This window comes from Saccostrea echinata, unplaced genomic scaffold, assembly GCF_033153115.1.
Source record: "Saccostrea echinata isolate AGI-Se365-2 ecotype Australia unplaced genomic scaffold, CSIRO_AGI_Sech_v1 ptg000009l, whole genome shotgun sequence".
In the NCBI taxonomy this organism is placed as follows: domain Eukaryota; kingdom Metazoa; phylum Mollusca; class Bivalvia; order Ostreida; family Ostreidae; genus Saccostrea; species Saccostrea echinata.
In genome coordinates this window covers 53,550,077-53,570,135 of record NW_026889758.1, presented here as the reverse complement: position 1 = coordinate 53,570,135, position 20,059 = coordinate 53,550,077, and the positions used below count along the sequence as shown (strand labels likewise).

The following is a 20,059-nucleotide window of genomic DNA, read 5'->3' as shown; positions in this document are numbered from 1 at the left end:
TCCAGGAATTTGAAATTCAACTTTATCATTAATGGTCTATGGGACTTTACATGGATTACAGGTCAATGCCGACTGTCACTGTCACTTGACGGACAAACACTGGTCAGAATTGTTGTACAGATTTATTGAACAGTCTACAGATCAACTGTAAATGTTGCTGAAAAAGTTCTTGCTTCAAAACCTTGTTATAAACTGCAGATATATATTAATGGTGGTACTGGTTTTAAAAGAAAAGAATTTTCAAAATTGTTAATAAAAAATGTATCCGCAAATGGGAGTACAATATGGCGACACTTAGCCTGCTAATTATTCAGTGTTTATAGATATTTTTGAAACGGGGTTCTTTATGAGCTAAACGAGTTACAATTTATAAAACAGCCAACCTAATTCATAATAAATGAAAGAATTGAATACTGTTTTGTTTTACATATTTAAGATATGGCATAAAGTGTTCGTCCTTACTTAAAGGTAGAGAACAAGTTGTACCAATGTTGCTGCTCTTTAATGTCGGGCTGTATTAAACTAATTGAACATAATTCGGTCATCAAAAAGAGATGTTTTCCAATGATGTGTTTTGACTTTTGATTCAATAAGGAATTCACATTTATAGCTTTTTTTGAGAGAGTCATGAGTAATTTGGATGGATATTTCAAAGTCAATGAGTCTCCATGTTTTGTTCGTAAAGACTTAAAATCCAAAGTGTTTTTGGCAACAAGCGCTTTATTTTTATTCATTCCTTAATCTCTATCTAAACAAATGTTCTTGAAATTTTCCGTTTTGAAATGATTATTTGTGTACATTTAATTTCAGCAAATCTCAATTTGTTTTCACATGTTACGCTGCACTTCAATCTTGACTTTTTTTTCATCAAAAACTTAACGCATTCCCTTGACAATTATGCATGTGCAATATAGTATTTCTGAAAGATAATAATGCACTTTAAACACAACAATTTCAATTCCTAATGCAAAAAGAGTAAACAAAGTCTAATGTAGGTAAATACTTCAATGTATGAACACAGTTCAATAAGGTGAACCTACATAAGAAAGGGGGGTTTAAACGTTTTGTTATTGCATGCCTGGCTGACTTTCTATAGAACAAGAAAGACCTGAAAAAAGGGTTATATATATTCTATAAACCTAAGAAGTCACACGCCGTTGGCTCAATCGGGTGTTATCATCTCTTTGGAGTTTTGAATTGGGTGAAAATCTCTCATTCATTGTAAGTCTATTTGCATTTTTTTTTTGGTTTTATATTTTCTTTTTCGTTTAAAACACCTGTGTGTTCACGTTCTATGAGGAAAATATTGTTTTTTTTCTTTTTATGCAAGGTGCAAAAGAAGAAGTTGGAAGATTTAAAGGGCGTGTCGACTTGGAACGAAAAAACATGGCTGCTTACGACACAGACGTGGAAAAGCATAAAAAAGTAAGTGAATATAGTAAAATAAATAATCAGATTTTGTGTATCAAGATTAAATAATCAAAACAAACCAAAGGAACGAATTAATTTTTATTTAAACAGCTGAGTTTGAGCATTTTCTTATGAGAGTCGTATGGTATTGGCAGTTTTTCCGGTCATTATATTTTTAAATTTAACTTTTTCAAAGCTATAAGTTTAAAGTAGTAACGATAGTCCTCTATCTTGTAAACAAAATCAACAGTTTGCTGAAGAAATAAAATCCAGCGTAGGGTAAACCCAGTTTATTTACCTAAAATTTATTGCTAAATTATAATCTGTTACACATAGCAATACTTATGAATAAAATGTACCCCTTTGCCCGGAAAAGCATTAATTTTTCCTTAGGCCAAACAAAAAAATATGTGTGGTTCCGGTTACACCTCCAAAAGAATTAGGGTAGATAGGTAGGGATTTTTTTTTTTCAAGCAAATTGATTTTCTTAATTTTTCTAAATAATACTTATCACTACTTTGCAAATGACATTTAGATGTGGTGTGATAATATACTAGTCAATATTGGTAGGGGACACCTACATGTACATGCTAGCTTGCTTTGGATTTAAGGTATGTCACTCGTCAGCTTTTTAGAAAAGTTCAGTCAGAACCTTTAACTTCAAAACTATTTATTACAATTCATTTTTTGTAACATATTTAAATTAAACAACCCAAATTATTCAACATTCAATTAAAAAACTGCTCACAAATTTGTAAAGAAGCAGGGTTTATGAGGGACTATTTCTTGTGGTGGAAGGATATTTAGAAGAAAATTATTCAAATCTACACATGTGTTAAATTTAATGTCTTGGAACTTTAGTCCCACACATTTTTACTCAGAGAAAATTTTCCGTTATGATATGCTAGGAATATTAAATATAGGTCTCAATTTATATTTTTAGAACACATTTTACACATTCACTCAACAGAACTTGCCAAGAAATGAAGATATGTTAAAGAAGTCAAGATAAAATTTACACAGTTGTTTGCCCGAAAATCGCACATTTTGACCAATATCTCAAAATTTACATCACTGACCCCAGCTTTTTCTTTCATTATTTTAAACAGCACGATACTTTCAACCGATCAGCACTTAAGTCATAAAAAGTTTGATGCAAGAAAATGTTTTGTTGCCTATTCAGATATTTTATACCCAGATATGATACTTTGTTTAGTGCAAAAAGGTCACACAATAATTTATGCGCATTAATTTGCCTGATTTGTTCAATGATAAATATTATTCAAACTATTTTACGTAAAATAAGGTTATATTCATTGCCATAATTACATCTGATAAAATATGAAAAAGATTAAAGTGATTAACCAAAGAGTTATAATTTAAGTGCAAAAAGGTCAACTTAATTGTACCGTAGCTCAATAAGATGCACACTGACCCCCCATTTTCTTTGCGATTTTGAGTCATGTTATATGAGTACTTATCTAAAATATACTTCTCAAAAAATCCTTGATATAACTAATTTCACGAATGATATACCTTAACAGTAATAAACACATGCACTATGTTGTGCAAGGGGGCCGTCATTGCTGAAACTAAAACTTAAACCGGAGCCATTAATGGAAATTGGGGGAAATTCCGGAAAAAATATGAAAATTGCCAAAAAAAAGCTTAGGGTCGGGGGTATGAAATAGGGACGGTCGGGTAACCGGAACCACACATATTTTTTTTATTTGGCCTTACACAAATGCACAAAGCATAAAGTGCTGTGAAAACACGATAATGCTTTACGTCTCATGTGCCTGTAATAATGGTTTCTAAAGAAAATGTAGGTTAGTAGAAATATTTGGTCAATCTGTACAGCATTAATACAAATTTTGGAGTTCTGTTTAGCACACACAAGCAAAACACATCATACACTCAATTTTCATGTGAAATTCGTGCACGTGCTGCACAAAGTTGGTATCGCCAAAATTTTGAAATGTCAATTCACGTGAAAAATATGCGTGTCGGCGAAACTCACGTGCCACACACACAATTCAAGTGAAATCCGTGCACGAGTTGCACAAAGTTGAGAGTCGACTACAAATTTTTGACATGAAAAAACATGCAAAACTCGATGAATCTCTCTTTGACTTCCCCCACTCGAATTTCGCGAAATGCAGTTGAATTTCAGCCAAGTGAGATGCTTTTTGCAAGAAGAAATTCATTTGAGGTGCAATGAAAGTTTTTAATTAAAAATTCATTTCACAGAAAGTCTTTTAGTTCTCAGAGGCGTTACTTTTTATAATTTAGTTCATTTGTGTTCCCATGCCATACTGATCAGTGTAGCGTTTCCTTCAACACCCACTTATAAATTTTTGGAAGATAATTTACGAATTGTATTTAATTCATATTATTAACAAACGGAGAACATTATATCCCAGGGGATGAATACAAGTCTCCGAGTATAATGATTGATATACATTATGGCTGAAACTACTATGCATGCAGTAATCGGTCGTGGGAAGTCTAAAATTATAACACTTTGAACCGAGTCATGTGGATATAAAAATTACATAGCCCGTGAATTGTATTTGTTCCGTGTATTCGTAGCATAGGTGGATTCAAGAATTGGTGAGGTGGCTCAATGGCATGAAAATATTGCTGTTTTCAAACTCCACTCCATTTAAACCCCTTTGCTTATGTTCCTTACATCCTAGGGAGACCTGGAGAAGTTTCCTATTCAGATTGCTGACCCGGCCTCGCAAAGTGTGTGTTTTTGTCCACAGAAGGGGGTTCGGACCCCCTTCCTTCTAGATCCGCCCTTGCATGGGAAAGATTTACATATATACGTGTTTCCATCAATTTCAAGAAAAGGTTCTTCATGGATTTTGTTTTTCTTCAGCTGTTCAGGTCCCGATTTTGTCTTATACAAGTATACATGCATTTTATGCAAAAAACAAGGTAGAATTAAGATAGTTCATTTAAAAAAAAAAGACATGTTCACACGCTTGCACATTTTCAAACTCGCAAGCTTTTATATTGCACATCTACCCTTAAAACGCAACCATCCCATGAATTAAAATTAGATTTTTTCCTTGCTTTTTAACATTACTTTGCAGAGTATACCGTTCATTGAACGGAAAGAAATCCATTGGATAATATACCATTAGACTATAGCGAAAACCAATTTTTAAAACCACAAGGAAAAATAGTTTTCAGTTTTCATTCGCCATTTAAATTAATTGAGCAGGACAGTTCCATCCGTGGGACCTGAGGCCCCATATACGTCCTTGAACCCACCACATGTAGATTAAACCTAAATCTCCCCTTATTAGGATATTTGGTCTTATTTTGTGGGATTTAATTTATATTTTATTTAGTGTTCATGACCGTAGCTGTTTAGAGATTTAAATACTTTCGTAACTTTTGAGGACAGTCTGCTTATCGAGTGTTTCCTTTTTCAGCATTGTAATTTATTCAACAAACCTATTTTCTTTTACTTGTACATGTACTTTTTGCCTTGTTGAAACTGAGAACCATAAAAATAGACAAAGAAACGTTTTTGTCTTTGTTTGCGAAACCTGTTTATACATATAATTATGCAGAGGAGTGTCCTTATTTTCTATGCAGTTTTTGGATTTAAGCACTTTTCTCTGTATGGTATCACCTACGTGTTCAAAATATAATTCACCATTTTCTACCACTTATACACCGGGCCCCAAAAGTAATGTTATACTTGAGAATGCATTATTCAGCTATGGATTCCTTTAAAACACGCACCACAGTATCAAGGTCGAAAAAGAGAGAATACCGAAGCTTCTTCGTATTTCAATAACGAGACACAAAACACGGATTTCAGATACTTGTGTGTTAAGGTTTTACCAAAGGTCAACATGTCCAAAGATTTATTTTTACAATAGCTCCAAAACAATGCGGTTTATAAAGTTAAAACTTTTACAGTTTATAAATATATCATTGATTAACAGATAGAGAGTATCACTTGATAACAAATACTTAAAAAATATATTTTATGCATACATTTTTTAAAAATACACCTAATTAATTCCGTACTTTTAGTGAAAACCAACATTGCAGAAACAATATATGTTTATCAATGAAGGGCAAGTTGGACTTCGATAGCCTCTGGAAAGTTGTTTTCCCTGTTTATTTTGTCCAAATATTAAGATTTGAAACCGAAAGTACATTGCAAATGGCGGATTTTATAGGGGTCTTGTCTTTATACATGTCATGCTTTCAATAACAGCCTCTCAGAAACCATTCACGTCCAACTTGCCCTTCATTGATAAACATATATTATTTCTGCAATGATGGTTTTCACTAAAAGTACAGAATTAAGCAGGTGCATTTTTTTTTAAAATATGCATTTTTTTGATATTTTTTTTTCTCAAAAAAATTTTTTTTTTAAATATTTGTTTTCAAGTGATACTTTCTATCTGTTAATCAATGATATATTTATAAACTGTAAAAGTTTTAACTTTATACCTCACATAGTTTTGGAGCTATTGCAAAAATAAATTTTTGGACATCTTGACCTTTGGCAAAACCTTAAATCGAGATATTGTCCCCAAGGAAAAGGTTACACAATTGTTTAAATTAAAACACATTGCTTTTCAAGGGATTCCTTGGACACGGTTTCTTGTTCCTTTTGGGTAGGATGAAATTATTGAAATTAAGGGGAAATATGCAGGTATATGCATAACATAGGAAGTATAAAGTTTACGTAACGGTCTAATACACATGATAAAAAAAAGTTTAAATGACATTCTTTTGAATAACATATTCAAAACATTAAATATACATGTTTCTCTGCAAGCACGACGTAATTGTGTGTTTAAGAGAGAGAAAGAGAGATCGAGATCATTTAAACCTGGTCAAATCGCAAAGTTGTAATTAATTATAAAGTTTGATTTTTATGAAAGTCTAGATGGGGCTAAATGTCAATTAAACTCATTACCTTACATGGCACTAATAGCAATAATTCAATGTATTCCAATATGTTCACTTACCATTAAGTTCATTAACCCTAGGTCCTTCCTCCACTCTACTAAACAAAAGGTAGAGGATTAGGTTAGAATTTACTAACTACTTCTAGCATTTAAAAAGGAAAACAATTTTATAAATATCTTGTTTTTTTCTCAGAAATTATCGGAGGAAGAATCGGTCGACTCTGGGGACGAAAATGTCGAGAGAGGAAACTGGTCATCTAAACTGGACTTTCTGTTGTCCTGTCTTGGGTATGCCGTGGGGCTGGGAAATGTATGGAGGTTCCCCTATCTATGTTACAGAAACGGAGGAGGTAGGTTAATTTTTAAAAAAAAAAAAGAAGAACATGCGCAATATACGAGGGTTGTTCGGAAATCGTGGATTTCTGTCACATCTTTTTTATTTAACGTCATATGTCATCCAAATCTGGTAGAAATATTTTAACAATAAATTTAAATGATTTGTATTAAATTTTTCAAAAATATCATGATTTATTTAAAACTTATCCAGAATTAAAAACTGCAAAAATCGGATCGCGGCGCAGGTCAAAATTTAATAATTTACAAACAATACACTAAATAATGTCTGTAGTCATCTTCTCTGTAAAATGGAGCAAAAACCAAAAAGATGTTTATTTTAAAATGAAGTAAATTAATTTCTATCAAATCGAATGGAATGAAATTTCACAGATCAACAAAACAAATATTTTTACACGTGATATTGTGCTTATTTTAAATTTCTTGGAAGTAGTATAACAAAGATTGACATCGTCCACGAACTTTTCGAACAACCCTCGTATAATTTTTTTTACATAAAAATACCGATGAATTCTACAATTATTACAGATGAACATGGATATAAAAATGAAAATCGTTACCCTACATATAAGACAAGTGTGAAATAATCAGTATAAATATAGCAACGATTATGAATATATTTATTATGATTATATCCCATGGTATCGTTCTGTTTCAGGGGCGTTTTTTATTCCTTACTGTATCGCCCTAGCCTTTTTGGGAATCCCCATATTTTTACTAGAGTTAGCCATAGGACAGTACTCTAGTGCTGGACCATTCACCTGTTGGAAGTTTTCGCCGATATTTACAGGTATGTACTACAGGTATTTTGAACACCTTTGAGACAAGTCAAAATTCAATTTTAGCAGCTTGAAAAGTTGTATATACATGTACTTTTTATTTAAATGCATGTTTATAGATTAATCAAAATACATATTTTGATTATCAATATTATCAATTAATTAATACATTATTTTTTTTCTTCAGGAATTGGATATGGAATGTTTATTGTGTCTGCTTTGGTGGCCATCTACTACAATATGATCATTGCTTGGGCATTCTTCTACCTTTTCGGTTCCTTCACGAACGAGTTACCATGGCAATCATGTGGGGACTGGAGTACAAATCGTAAGCAAGAAAGAAAATCTATTAAAATCTTATCATTTTTGGCCAGAGGAGTTAAACATTGCAACAAAAATGACTCATATATATAGATTGCAGTTATTTATTATTAATATTATTACAAATAATTTAAAGTAAATTGCTAAACAAATTTATTTCTTTATTCTGCAGAATGGGTTATTATTTCATAATCTGTGAAAATATATGCAGTGCATGAATTATATCTTTTTCACTGGGTTTTTCTACTTTTCAAAAAAAAAAAAACCAAACAAACAAACCCACACTGGTTAGCTTATGTAGTTATATCATATGGATGTCAACTTTACTCTCGAGAATATTATTGCACAGATTGGAGAAATACATTATCTTCTTTTATATCTAATAGGCATGTAGCATTGTGTTTGAATGTGGGAGAGGATAGAAAATAATTGACAACTTACCTGAAAAAATCTTATTTCGACCATGTCAAACAAAACAAAAGGAAAACTTTCCAAAATAGAAAATCCTCTGTCGTTGGGGATGGGGGTGGTGTAGTGTGGGGGCAAGAAAAAAATAAATATATTAACAATGGTTGATATAACTATACCCCAAGAAAATGGAGGGGGGGCTTACATTTTCATTCTAAATCAAAAGTAAAAGATTTCGTCAGAAAGAAGTGGAGGGGACAGCCTCTCTCCCCCCCCCTCCCCCTCCCCGAAAATACGTGGTTGGATAATTAAAATTATGTTGAGTGTCGATTTATGTTTAAAAAAAAACATTTAAATTAAGGTATATGTACATGAGATTTCTTTATATTTCATATACTTTTTCTTTTACTGAAACAACTATGTTATTTGAATTTTGTAGTATGTTACGACAACGTCAAGATCTTAAACAAAACATTTGAAAAGTGCGATGGAAATAATAGATGGGGCCTCAGCTGGGTAGCCAATGAAACACAAGGCATCTGCTACGAGCCTGGATTGTTGAACAAAAAGGAGGGTGTCCGTGCTTATCTTGATCCTGAGCTGGCAAAAAAATACTTTCCCAGGACCCTCCCATCTCAGGAGTACTTTGAGTAAGCCTTGTTGTTTCATGAATTACTGTGACACTGTAAAAAGAAAAATGGCTTCCAATAAATCACCCCAACTACACAAAATACTGCATGTTACGCTGTTTTAACTGAAAATGAATTTCAAACAAACACTCATCAAGAACAATTAATTTACAAGTTCCGTATTATAAGTGGGTTTTTTTCCTTTACAAATTACGTGACAAACATTAAATATGAGTGTGCATATCATTGATTTTTTTTCACGGTCGTACGTGTCATTTATTTAACTAATGAAATAATACTGGGAAGTCTGCTATACATAATATATCTATTGTATAAATTTTTAGCTTGCCTGAACTTTAGTACCAAATTATAAAATTCTGCTTTCCTGTCCGCGTACTCTTCAGCGTACCTCCTAAATGATAAGATTAACTGAAAAGCTTTTAAAATTGGCATACTAGTATAATACTACACATGTAGTATACTGTCATCTACATATTTGTAATTTTTTTTTCTTCAATGTGAGGTGATAATCAAACAATTAGTACATGCGAGCACAAGGTGACTAGGGTCTCTCATTTGCGTTTTTTTGGCTCGCCAGAACAAGACAACCATGCAACAAATTATGATTAATGGACAAATGTCAGAAACATCTAAAGATTCACTTTTTCAAAATTCTCTAATTTGACAGCAACTATGTAACCGGATCCGGATATAGCACTGGATATGACGACCTCGGAGGAGTCCGCTGGCAGCTTGCTCTTTGTTATCTTCTGGCATTCATCGTTGTCATACTTTCTCTCAGCAAGAGTATCAAATCATCTGGAAAGGTTTGTTCTAAACATTATACTCCACATTTCCATCTGATTGTTTTCTACCATTGATTCATTGTAAGTCAATTTTCACTACTTAGTAGTATTTTATTTTATTTTGGGAGGGTACACTTTACTATGTATGTACAAAATCTATTTTGTTGTTATATACATGTACTAGGAAAAAATCTGAATCTTCAATAGTTTGCTTTGTAGTCTAACAGGAAATCAAAGAATTGCAGTTGATGCTTTATATTCATATTATATGTTCATTGATAGATTTTAAACACAAGTTCCACTATAATCTCATCTGGAAGCTTTGATATGTTTAATAACCACTGTACACTGTAAAATCACTTATTTTCGTGGGGTTTAATTTTCGTTGTTTTCGAGGTATAAAAAGACCCACGAATTTATATCCACCACGAAATATAATTTATCACATATATTACCGCTTATAATTTCTTCATCCACGAAATCAAATTCCCATCAACCAATATATTTTCCTCAAATCACGAAAATTTGACCCCTCGAAAATATGTGATTTTACAGTTTTATATATAATTGTTTACCTTTTGACGGTAGGTGGTGTACTTCACGGCAACATTCCCCTATGTAGTGTTAGTTATCCTCCTGATCCGTGGCTTAATGCTGGACGGAATGGAAGAGGGAATCAAATTCTACATCACACCAGACCTTGACAGATTAAGCGATGCACAGGTAATGAACCATACACAAAGATTACTTCTAGCTAAAAAGGTTCTCGATAGTGCTGTGGTGTAAATAAATACTAATGTCAAGAAACGGCATAATATTCAAGGATTTCTTTGTTTCTAAAAAAAAACTTTTTAAAAAATCTTCCAGAAAGTAAGTATGCATTGTTAGAGTGTTCAATGTATGCAGGTTTTTCTCTAGTTTTTGTATGTTCTATAAATGAAGTTTTTGTTGGTGTATGTAATAGGTGTGGAAAGATGCTGCCGTCCAGATATTTTTCTCTCTATCGGCTTCTTGGGGAGGTCTGATCGCCTTGGCCAGTTACAACAAATTCCACAACGACTTAATAAGGTACTGTCAAAAATAGGAAATTGTATTTAAGAAAAAGGAATTATAATTATTTTCTTCGCCAATAAAAATTTATCCTCCGATGGCAAAATCGAAAGCACGTTCAAGGCAAATGATATATCTGCTTCATTTTCACTGTAGTTTTATTTTTAGCATTTAGAAGAGGGACAACTGTACGTGAATTAAACTATTAAGTTTATAAGAACTATATAAATCAAGAAGATGTTTATGCAAAATACAAGAGGCAATCGTATTTGTACTTAAGCACACTATTTGTAGTAATTTTAGAAGAGTCGATCTTCAACACAAATTATATTTCATCCGTGAATCCTAAAATTAATTGAAATATTGCGCATGGAATACGATTTTCTGTCATTAAAACGGCTAAAGTTATCCTATTATTTTAAAGGGATACCCTGATCGTAGCCTTTGGTAATTGCTTGACCAGTGTGTTTGCTGGTTTTGTCATCTTTTCCTATTTGGGCTATCTTGCTCAGTACATGGATCTGCCAGTAGATGAGGTTGCCAAAAGTGGACCGTCCTTGACCTTTGTCGTGTATCCATTTGCTGTCACCAAAATGCCTGTATCTCCACTTTGGGCCATTCTATTCTTTATAATGTTGATTACATTGGGAGTAGACAGTGAGGTATAATTAATGTGCTATATTTGCAATGTTTTGTGCTACAGTTCAAGTAAAGGTTATATTCCATAGGGTTTTATTAACTCAAAACTTATGTTTCTTTCAATTTTTAAAAATTTTTATACAAGCTGCGAGGGGTAATTATTGCGACCATGTCATGCAAAATACAATCATTCAATGCTATAAAGTAGAATTTTTTATGCCCCGCCATGAATATGGCCGGGGCATATGTTTGTCATGTCCGTCTTCCGTCCTTCTGTCCTTCCGTTCTTCCGTCCTTCCGTCACACTTTGCGTTTAACTCTGTTCAAAGCTCAGTTTCAAAGAAACTATCCAAGATATACATGTATTTATCAAACTTCATATGCTGATAGATATTGATGAGAGCTATGCAACTGCATCAACATTTTTTGACCTTGACCTTTTCTTTGACCTTGACCTCACTTTTCTTAAATTACTGTTTAGCTCAGTTTTAAAGATACCATTCAATATAGTGTTATCAAACTTAATATGCTGATAAATACTGATGAGAGCTATTCAACTGCATCAACATTTTTTGACCTTGACGTTTCCTTTGACCTTGAACTCACTTTTCTTAAATTATTGTCAAACTTCATATGCTGATACATACTGATGTAAGCTATTCAACTGCATCAATATTTTTTCACCTTGACATTTCTTTTGACCTTGACCTCACTTTTCTCAATTTGTGTTTAACTCAGTTTTAAAGAAACCATTCATAATATTTTTATCAAACTTTCTTATGCTAATACATACTGATGTAACCTTTTCAACTGCATCAACATTTTTTGACCTTGACTTTTCCTTTTACCTTAACTTCATTTATTTTAAATTAGTGTTTAGCTCAGTTTTAAATAAACCATTCAAATTTTTTTTTTATCAAACTTAATATGCTGATACGTATCTATGAGAACTATTCAATTACATCAAAAACGTTTGACCTTGAACTTTTATGGGACCTTGACCTCACTTTTCTTAAATTTGCATTTTGCTTAATTTTAAAGAAACCATTTAAGATATATTTATGTTAGCTTATGCACTTATACATAATTTGGTGAGAATTTATCATCTATGTCAAACTTTTTAGATTTCAATTTCAATTTTAAAGAAACTATTCAAGATATTCTCATCAAATTTCATAAACTACTACAAATTTTCATGTTGCATTACTAATATACCCTCAGGGGGGCATTCATGTCCTTTGGACATATTTCTAGTTTCTTATCTATATTTATTTTTGTAGCTATCAGTAGAATGTTCGATGAATGATAATTTAAACAAAATTATATACTAGTATATAAGATGTAGCGATATGCGTGAGCGGATCAGCGAGATATTTGTTGTTTATTTCAAGAGCTGTTTTTCTAGAGGAAAAAACTCAGAGATCTATCTTTTTCAGTTTGTCCTGGTAGAAACCGTGCTGACGTCATTAATGGACAGATTCCCCAAACTACGTAAATACAAGCTCTTCACCGTCATGATCACGTGTTGTATTTTCTTCCTTCTTGGTCTAACTTTAACGACAGACGTAAGTGTATTCCATTATCCGATCCCTGATGTAACAATGCTTCATTTTAAACTTTTTTCCCGAATTCAATTAAAAATATTTATCTGATTGCAAGCACAGCAAATTTTCTTAGCCCTAATTTTTTGCTAATTGCATACAAGACGCATTGCTCAGAAAACAAAATTAAAATGTGTTTTTTTTTTCATAACAGAAAAAAAATCAAGAAGCAAAATAAGTAAGATATATTGCTTTTTCAGGGAGATTTGTTTGTTGCTTTTTCAGAGAGGTATTTATATATTGCTGTTTCAGGGAGGTATTTATATATTGCTTTTTTAAGGAAGGTAGTTATATATTGCTTTTTCAGGGAGGTGTTTATATGTTAGAAATCATGGACACCTATTCGGGAGGATGGAGTATTCTATTCATCGCCATTTTCGAGTGCATTTCCATTGGCTGGGTGTACGGTAAGGAGAAAGCTGCTTTCATTATATTGTCATTATATAAAATTTATCCCCATCAAATTCTTGGAATAACGATTGGAAATCCTCTTTGTTTAGAGAATTTTATATATACGTAGCATATAAAATAACCAATTTTAGTCATAATCATTTTATATTAATCTTGTAGTATACTTGCAAGGCTTTAATCTATAAATTCGGTCTTTAATCCACTCTTCAAAGTGAATACGTGAGCATCAATGAAAATGTCTACTAAAAAGCATAATACAAGAGTATTTCAGTAAAATCTTTATAGTGGACTCTCATTTCTACAAGTTGAAATAAGCACTGTAGTATACACCTGACCTTATTTTGTAAAATGTAAATTGTAGGTATCTTCCGGTTCCTGGACGACATTAAACTGATGACAGGGAACAGTTTCTGTATGTGTTTCCCCTTCATCATGTTTAAATACTGGTGGATGCTTTGTTGGTGTTTACTAACACCCCTCCTGGCAGCCGTAAGTTCTACTGAGCAACAATATATTAATGTAGATAGTGAGAGAAATTTGATTTTATATAAAGTTCCTTTTAAATCCTAACAATTTGTAGGTTTGAATTTATTCATAATTATTTAAGCTAATTACTACATATACATGTATATTGGAAGCATGGCATAATTTTGAACTATATTTACAAATAAATCTAAAATGAATATTGAATTGGAGAAAATACTGTTTTCAGATCATTATGGTGTTCTCTTGGGTGGACTACACTGGAATGGATAACGGTGCTGAATATGACGTGTACGCAGACTTAATGGGATGGGGAATGACTCTGGTCACCATTGTGTGTATTGTGGGTACTGCAATTTACGTCATCATCAAGTCAGGCGGGGTGAGTATCATGATTATCATGTGATTGAATTGAGCATTTTAATAAATTTGATTAAGGTATGATTGTATTTTTCAACTCATAGTTGTAAATTAATTTATACGTATATAACAAGTTTATATCCAGCATTTCATTAAGATCCGCTTGTACATGTATTATTTTTTTAAAATAAAAATCCGCTTATGTTTTTTTACAGAGCATAAAGAAAGCAATACGCCCAACCATTGAGTGGGGCCCAGCTCTGGTGAGGCACCGACGAGAAGCCGAGTATCACACAAAGAGATACACCTCGGACTTCGTCGTAGATCCGTGGGGACTGGAGCCAGTAAACCCCAAAGACATCCAACTGCAGGTATATAAAATAAATTAAAATTTAAAAAAAATGCAATACCAATAATCAACAATTCTTTCATGCGTACGTATGTAGATCCAGATAATTACGAATATCGTACATGCTTATACCACATAACAGTATCTTTCTTGAATTATGTACATGTATTCGTGTATGATATAAACTGAGTTAATATATATTTGTATTATGAGAAATCCATGTACATTTACTAGTATATTGTATATTGCATGATTTAATACTGAAGTTATAAGGTTAACCAAAGAGGCTATAGAAGAAGGTTATGCTTCAATGATACAAATGAATTTAAATGAAATTCTTGTATATGGTTTGCCAAAGGGTAAGAAAAAAGATGAAACTTTTCAGCGGTTCCGCATGAGAATCTGCGATCATCTGGCTTCAAGAGTAGTTTTTCATTAGTTTACCTAAAATTGACAATACAGGCTACTATATGAGCACATTGAGATTTTATTTGTTTTTGGTTTTAAAGAAACTGAAGTACAGTTTGATTTGAACTTATCGTGAATCTATCGATACTGCTGAACAACTTTTAAAGACAAAGACAGGTTATTACATAATTTCATAACTTTCAGGTGGAAAATAAGACCGGATTAGAAAATACGGGCTATGTACCTCACGTTGAAGATTCGTCTAAATTCTAAACTGGTGGTGAATATCAATTGTTCTGGACGTTGTGTTTCATTTCTCACTTTAGCACTTATCGTTTTTAACTAAATCTGATTTAGATTCTTCACTTTCACACTTAGTTTGTTTTTCATTCAGTTCAGCATTTTCTAGAGTGTTTCTGAGTATATTTAAATGCACAAATGTATCAACTAAATTTTTTTCAGAGTTGCTATCTTCATTAACCTGCTTGGTTTAACAAAAATAATCATTTAGCATTTTTCATTTAATATATACTGGTAGAGTGTAAGATCTCAACATAACCATTGTAATTTGGGTTTAAAAAACTTCATATCAGCAAAAAAACAAACAAACAAACAAAAAAAAGAGGAATTTACTATACTTGAAAAAAGTTTACGTCATGAATTATCTTTGAAGAATATTAGAAATACGTATAAATTGATTAGAATGTTAATTTGTTTTTTTATTTAGTCTACACTATGTTTAAGTAAATCATATGTTGAATCATGATGCTAGATTTTGAAAATTTCTTTGTTTGATCAGAACAGTTAATTAAATTGCTAAGAATGAGCATCTGTTTATTCCGGTATATAGTACATGTTGGTTGTTATTGTGTATTTGCACATGAAACGCCAAGATAATGTTTTGCTTATTTCTCCTAATATAATAGGACGATAGTCGCAACAAGAAAGGGCCTTTATGGATCCAAGTGTGGAATTAAATCGTCTCTCACTGTAATTTGTTTTCTTCTCAGCATGCAAACAGATTTCATATATTTTTATAATGCATGGCTTTTCATGTTCAAATGCAGGATATATATTCTTTTTTATAAAATTAATATATTTGTGAATTTAATTCTGCTGATCTGAATGAAGTAACGTTATTCAAGTCCAGTCTCAATGTATTTGGTACCCATTTTGCCGTCACTAAAAATACATTAAATATCTTAACATAGTCTTAATTAATTTAGATTTATGTTGCCTTGGTGTCATTTTCTAGCTGTTCTCTATTAAATGAGAGGAAGTGTTTTTTCTTTTTATTGAAATGCAAACTAAAAAAATATTTTGAAGAGAGTATTTTTTCAAGTATTGAACGGTATAGCTATGTTTCTCAAAATTTTTCAAGAATGTCTTTGGAAAAAGTAAAAAAAAAAAAAATGATATATGGAATTTTCTTCCACTAACCCAGTTTAAATAGACAAGTTTTTAAAGTCAACCTCTATATTACGTGTAATTTTAATTCTTATGCAAATGCAACTTGCAAAACGTTTACAAAAGAACAATAAAATTACCATAATAAACTCTGCACATATATTTGTTTTAGTATAAATTTATATAACTTGTATGTATATGTGCAAATATCGTTTCCTTACAAACACAAGTAATACATATATACTAAAATGTTAATCAATTAATGCTACGAGTACATGGAAGTATATGTATGTTATTGATATTTTTTGTGTGAATTGAGATTGAAACTTATCTCTTTTTGTAGGATGAGAAAAGAGGAATTGACAATGAAGGATTTAGCAATATTCGAGTTTGAATTCCTAATACGAGAACAAGGTGAATGCTTCACGGCGGAGTGACTGCGAGAACTTTTGAGGAAAATGACTGAGAATACCCGAATACATATAGTTTACATTTAATCCCTGAAATAACGCAATTCATTTTAGCAAGATCATTTTTATTCTGGAAACTTTTCAACACAATGTACTGCCATGTGATGAGCATTACTACTTGAAAGTTGACAAAATGATGCGAGTGGCAGTACACTGTTGGAAGAAATGGGAATCACGTGTTTGAAATGTATGATAATTATATTGTTCCTTAAACTTTAATTATGAGATTCGATTTTTAAAAATAGTTTTAAAACGGCGTACAATCTTTTTCTTTCTTTTTTTGTGATAGACACTGAATATGCATAATAGTGAAAGATACCTACCTGTACATTTATCATAGTTTTTTTGTATGTTTTACTTTCCGTAATATTTCGTATTGTTTTATTTTTAACTGGTGACTTTTCAATGTTTATGTTTATATATATGACAAATGTTCACTTTTCTATGATTTTAGTGCTTTTGACATGTTTTACTACATATCGGAAATAATAATTAGCATATATTTTTACTTTTGATGGAGATATATAATAAATTTTTTAAAGAATTGATTTTTTGTTTGTTTCGGTTGAGAAAGAAATTGAATATTGAAGACTGTTCGTCTATGTAAATAGTGTTTTGCACATGGTGGACAGTTGCGCAAAGGAGATGGGTGAACATAGCATGCAGAAAGCCTATAGCTTCAGATATATAAAAATCATGTTCAATTTGTTAATTTAGTATTTAGAGTAAAGTTCTCATAACACATTATTTAAATCTATTAAATTATGATAAGCAAAACTTTTCTGAGGAAAATTTTCTCGGTAAAATTTATTCTTTTATTTAAAAAATAATGTAGTATTTGTTGGGTTCAAACCCTAGCAATAAAAATCCTGAGTATCATTTTCTTTCGAGACTAGCTCGCTAACCACTAGACTACACAAATCCTGATGAAGAGTGGCATTTAAATCATGTTTGTGATATGACCCTTAACTTAATGGACTTCAAGTATTTCTCGAAAAGATGCGAATGTTATGTCATAAAAGTATATTTTTAAGGTATAGTGGGTCTTTGCTCCATATTTTTGGTAGCCAAAAAATGTTTATTTTTATGCAAACTTTGAGGATTAACTTTCAAAAAAGTGGAGCGAAGACCCACTCATATCGAAAAACAGTGTTATAGTATGAGAAAATGACTCTTTTTGCCCGCTTTAGTGTGCTTACAATATTTCATAGGCAAATAATTTCCATCTTTGAGGGATTTTTGCAAATTGTAGAGATTTTACATAAAGTATATTTTAATGTTAGCTGAAATATCAAGGAAAATTTTGATATAATTGAAATTTAATTTTTCACCTTCATGTTTGTCACATTATAGGCTTTTCGCTCGTCATGTTCACCCATCTTCTTTTATTAGAGAAATTTCTGTAACAATTTAATGTATATTTTGACTTCTTTTTATCGGTGATTTAAATTTTGCAGTCATAAGAATCATTAGATGATTAATTCAAGAAAACGAATTTACATGTCAAGTATTTTTCGTCATCGACATATAAACGGAAAATTTTTCACAGTTTTCACTTTCAGCATTTAAGCATATGATGTTTATGCTTGTGCATCGTCGCAAGCCACGGGTTTTGTGTCCATTCTATTTCCACAAAGAACGAGGGCGCTCTTGATCGGCATTCGGCAGGAATCTGGGCGCACTTGAAAAGTGAAAATTTCATTGATCTGTCATATGAAATTTTAGCATTCTTTTCATGTATCGGGTTCCTGTGAAACAAGAAAGGGAAATATTTTCCCGATATTGCATTTTGATTTGCTAAAATAGAACTTGAAAATTGGCTAGATGAGTCAATTGGTACAAAATGTTACATTTTTAAACACGTTTTTCTAAAAATTTGCTATCTCTGGGTCATCTCTCCATGATTTTGAAACGCTATTTTGTGCGCATTTTAATTCAAAGAAACTAACAAACATTTGTAAAAAATGGAGAGAAGACTCAGAGACGATAAAAAATAAACTTTTACCCCCCCCCCCACCCAAAATCCAATGTGTAAATGCGGTGCTTCATTGTCGCTTTCAAAAACTTAAAGTGTGTGTAGCAGTGATAGCTCGGTAGTATGCGTTACCCGTGCAGTGCAATGAAAAAGAAATATTTTTGGATCGATCCTCGCATGGAGCGTTAATACTTTTTTTTTAGTACAAACAATCAATTCTTTTACCAGTTTAATTTTATGTACTGATTTATTTTCAAATAGATAAATTCTGGTTCTGTTTCACCGAAAGCGAAAGCAATTCTTCCAACCTACTGATACTTTAATATATACATAAAATTGCATTTTACTATACCTTATATGTGTTTATTATTTATGTGAAGCGTTACTAAGTTTTACATGTAGTAATTATTAAGATGAGCGGATTGATATATCAAATTTGACGAAGTATTTCAAACTAAATGTACATTTTTCCATGTGCGTAACTTTGTAAAGTATGTCCAGCTGTGGTCAACCGACCAAGTAGACATTTAAACTATAAATGTTTCGTACGCCTTATTCCTGCAGATCACACGCTGGAATTTTTTCGACTGGGGTGGACCCACCCCTAGAAAAAAAATCCTGGATCCGCGCCCGATCCCTATTATGGCCCTACCGTAACCTCTGGGTATTGATTTGAACAAAGCTGAATCTACACTACCAAAGAATGCTTCCATATTTTTGTGACTAATTAGGGTTTTATTTTTGTTGAGATTAAATCCTGTAGATTCCTCTGTAAAACTTTGATTGCCTACTGTGACCCCACCCTCACCTGAGAGGTCATGATTAGAACAGTCTTGAATCTATGAGGATGCTTCCACATTAATATGACTTATCAGGACTGTACTGTTCTTGTCAGAGAATGAGATTGTTAAAGATTTATTCCTACATATTCCTAGGTAAAACTATGATTACCTATTGTGACCCCATCCTACCCTTGGGATGGGGGTCATGATTTGAACAATTTTGAATCTACGCTACCTGAGGATGGTTCCAAATTAATATGACTAAGCAGGACTTAACTGTTCTTGAGAAGAAGGTTTTTGAAGATTAATTCCTATGTAAATCTTTGATCGCCTATATAAGTTTCATATTTTTGGACGTAGTGGTTCTTGAAAAGATTTTAAAAGGTGCCAGTAAATTTTCAATAAATCTTAATTTTCTCCCCTTGAAAAAGGACGTGGCTCTTCAGTTGAACAAACTTGAATTCCCTT

General features: G+C 32.1%; 1 protein-coding gene across 2 annotated transcripts; it reads left to right on the top strand.

The window, feature by feature from the left end:
- Positions 1-1,151: 1,151 nt before the first annotated feature.
- LOC133183107 (sodium- and chloride-dependent neutral and basic amino acid transporter B(0+)-like) lies at positions 1,152-17,283 on the top strand. 2 transcript variants are annotated; one of them, XM_061318063.1, is made up of 17 exons: positions 1,152-1,221; positions 1,331-1,425; positions 6,553-6,709; positions 7,372-7,503; positions 7,680-7,820; positions 8,661-8,871; positions 9,539-9,677; positions 10,245-10,379; positions 10,621-10,724; positions 11,131-11,368; positions 12,782-12,910; positions 13,254-13,353; positions 13,719-13,846; positions 14,070-14,222; positions 14,416-14,571; positions 15,162-15,237; positions 16,708-17,283. In XM_061318063.1, exons 2-16 carry the CDS (start codon positions 1,387-1,389, stop codon positions 15,228-15,230), a joined length of 2,031 nt encoding a protein of 676 aa, XP_061174047.1. In that variant the 5' UTR covers positions 1,152-1,221; positions 1,331-1,386; the 3' UTR covers positions 15,231-15,237; positions 16,708-17,283. The 2 variants fall into 2 exon arrangements, with proteins under 2 accessions (XP_061174047.1, XP_061174048.1); XM_061318064.1 differs by lacking the exon at positions 15,162-15,237 and having other exon boundaries at positions 16,708-17,282.
- Positions 17,284-20,059: the final 2,776 nt, after the last annotated feature.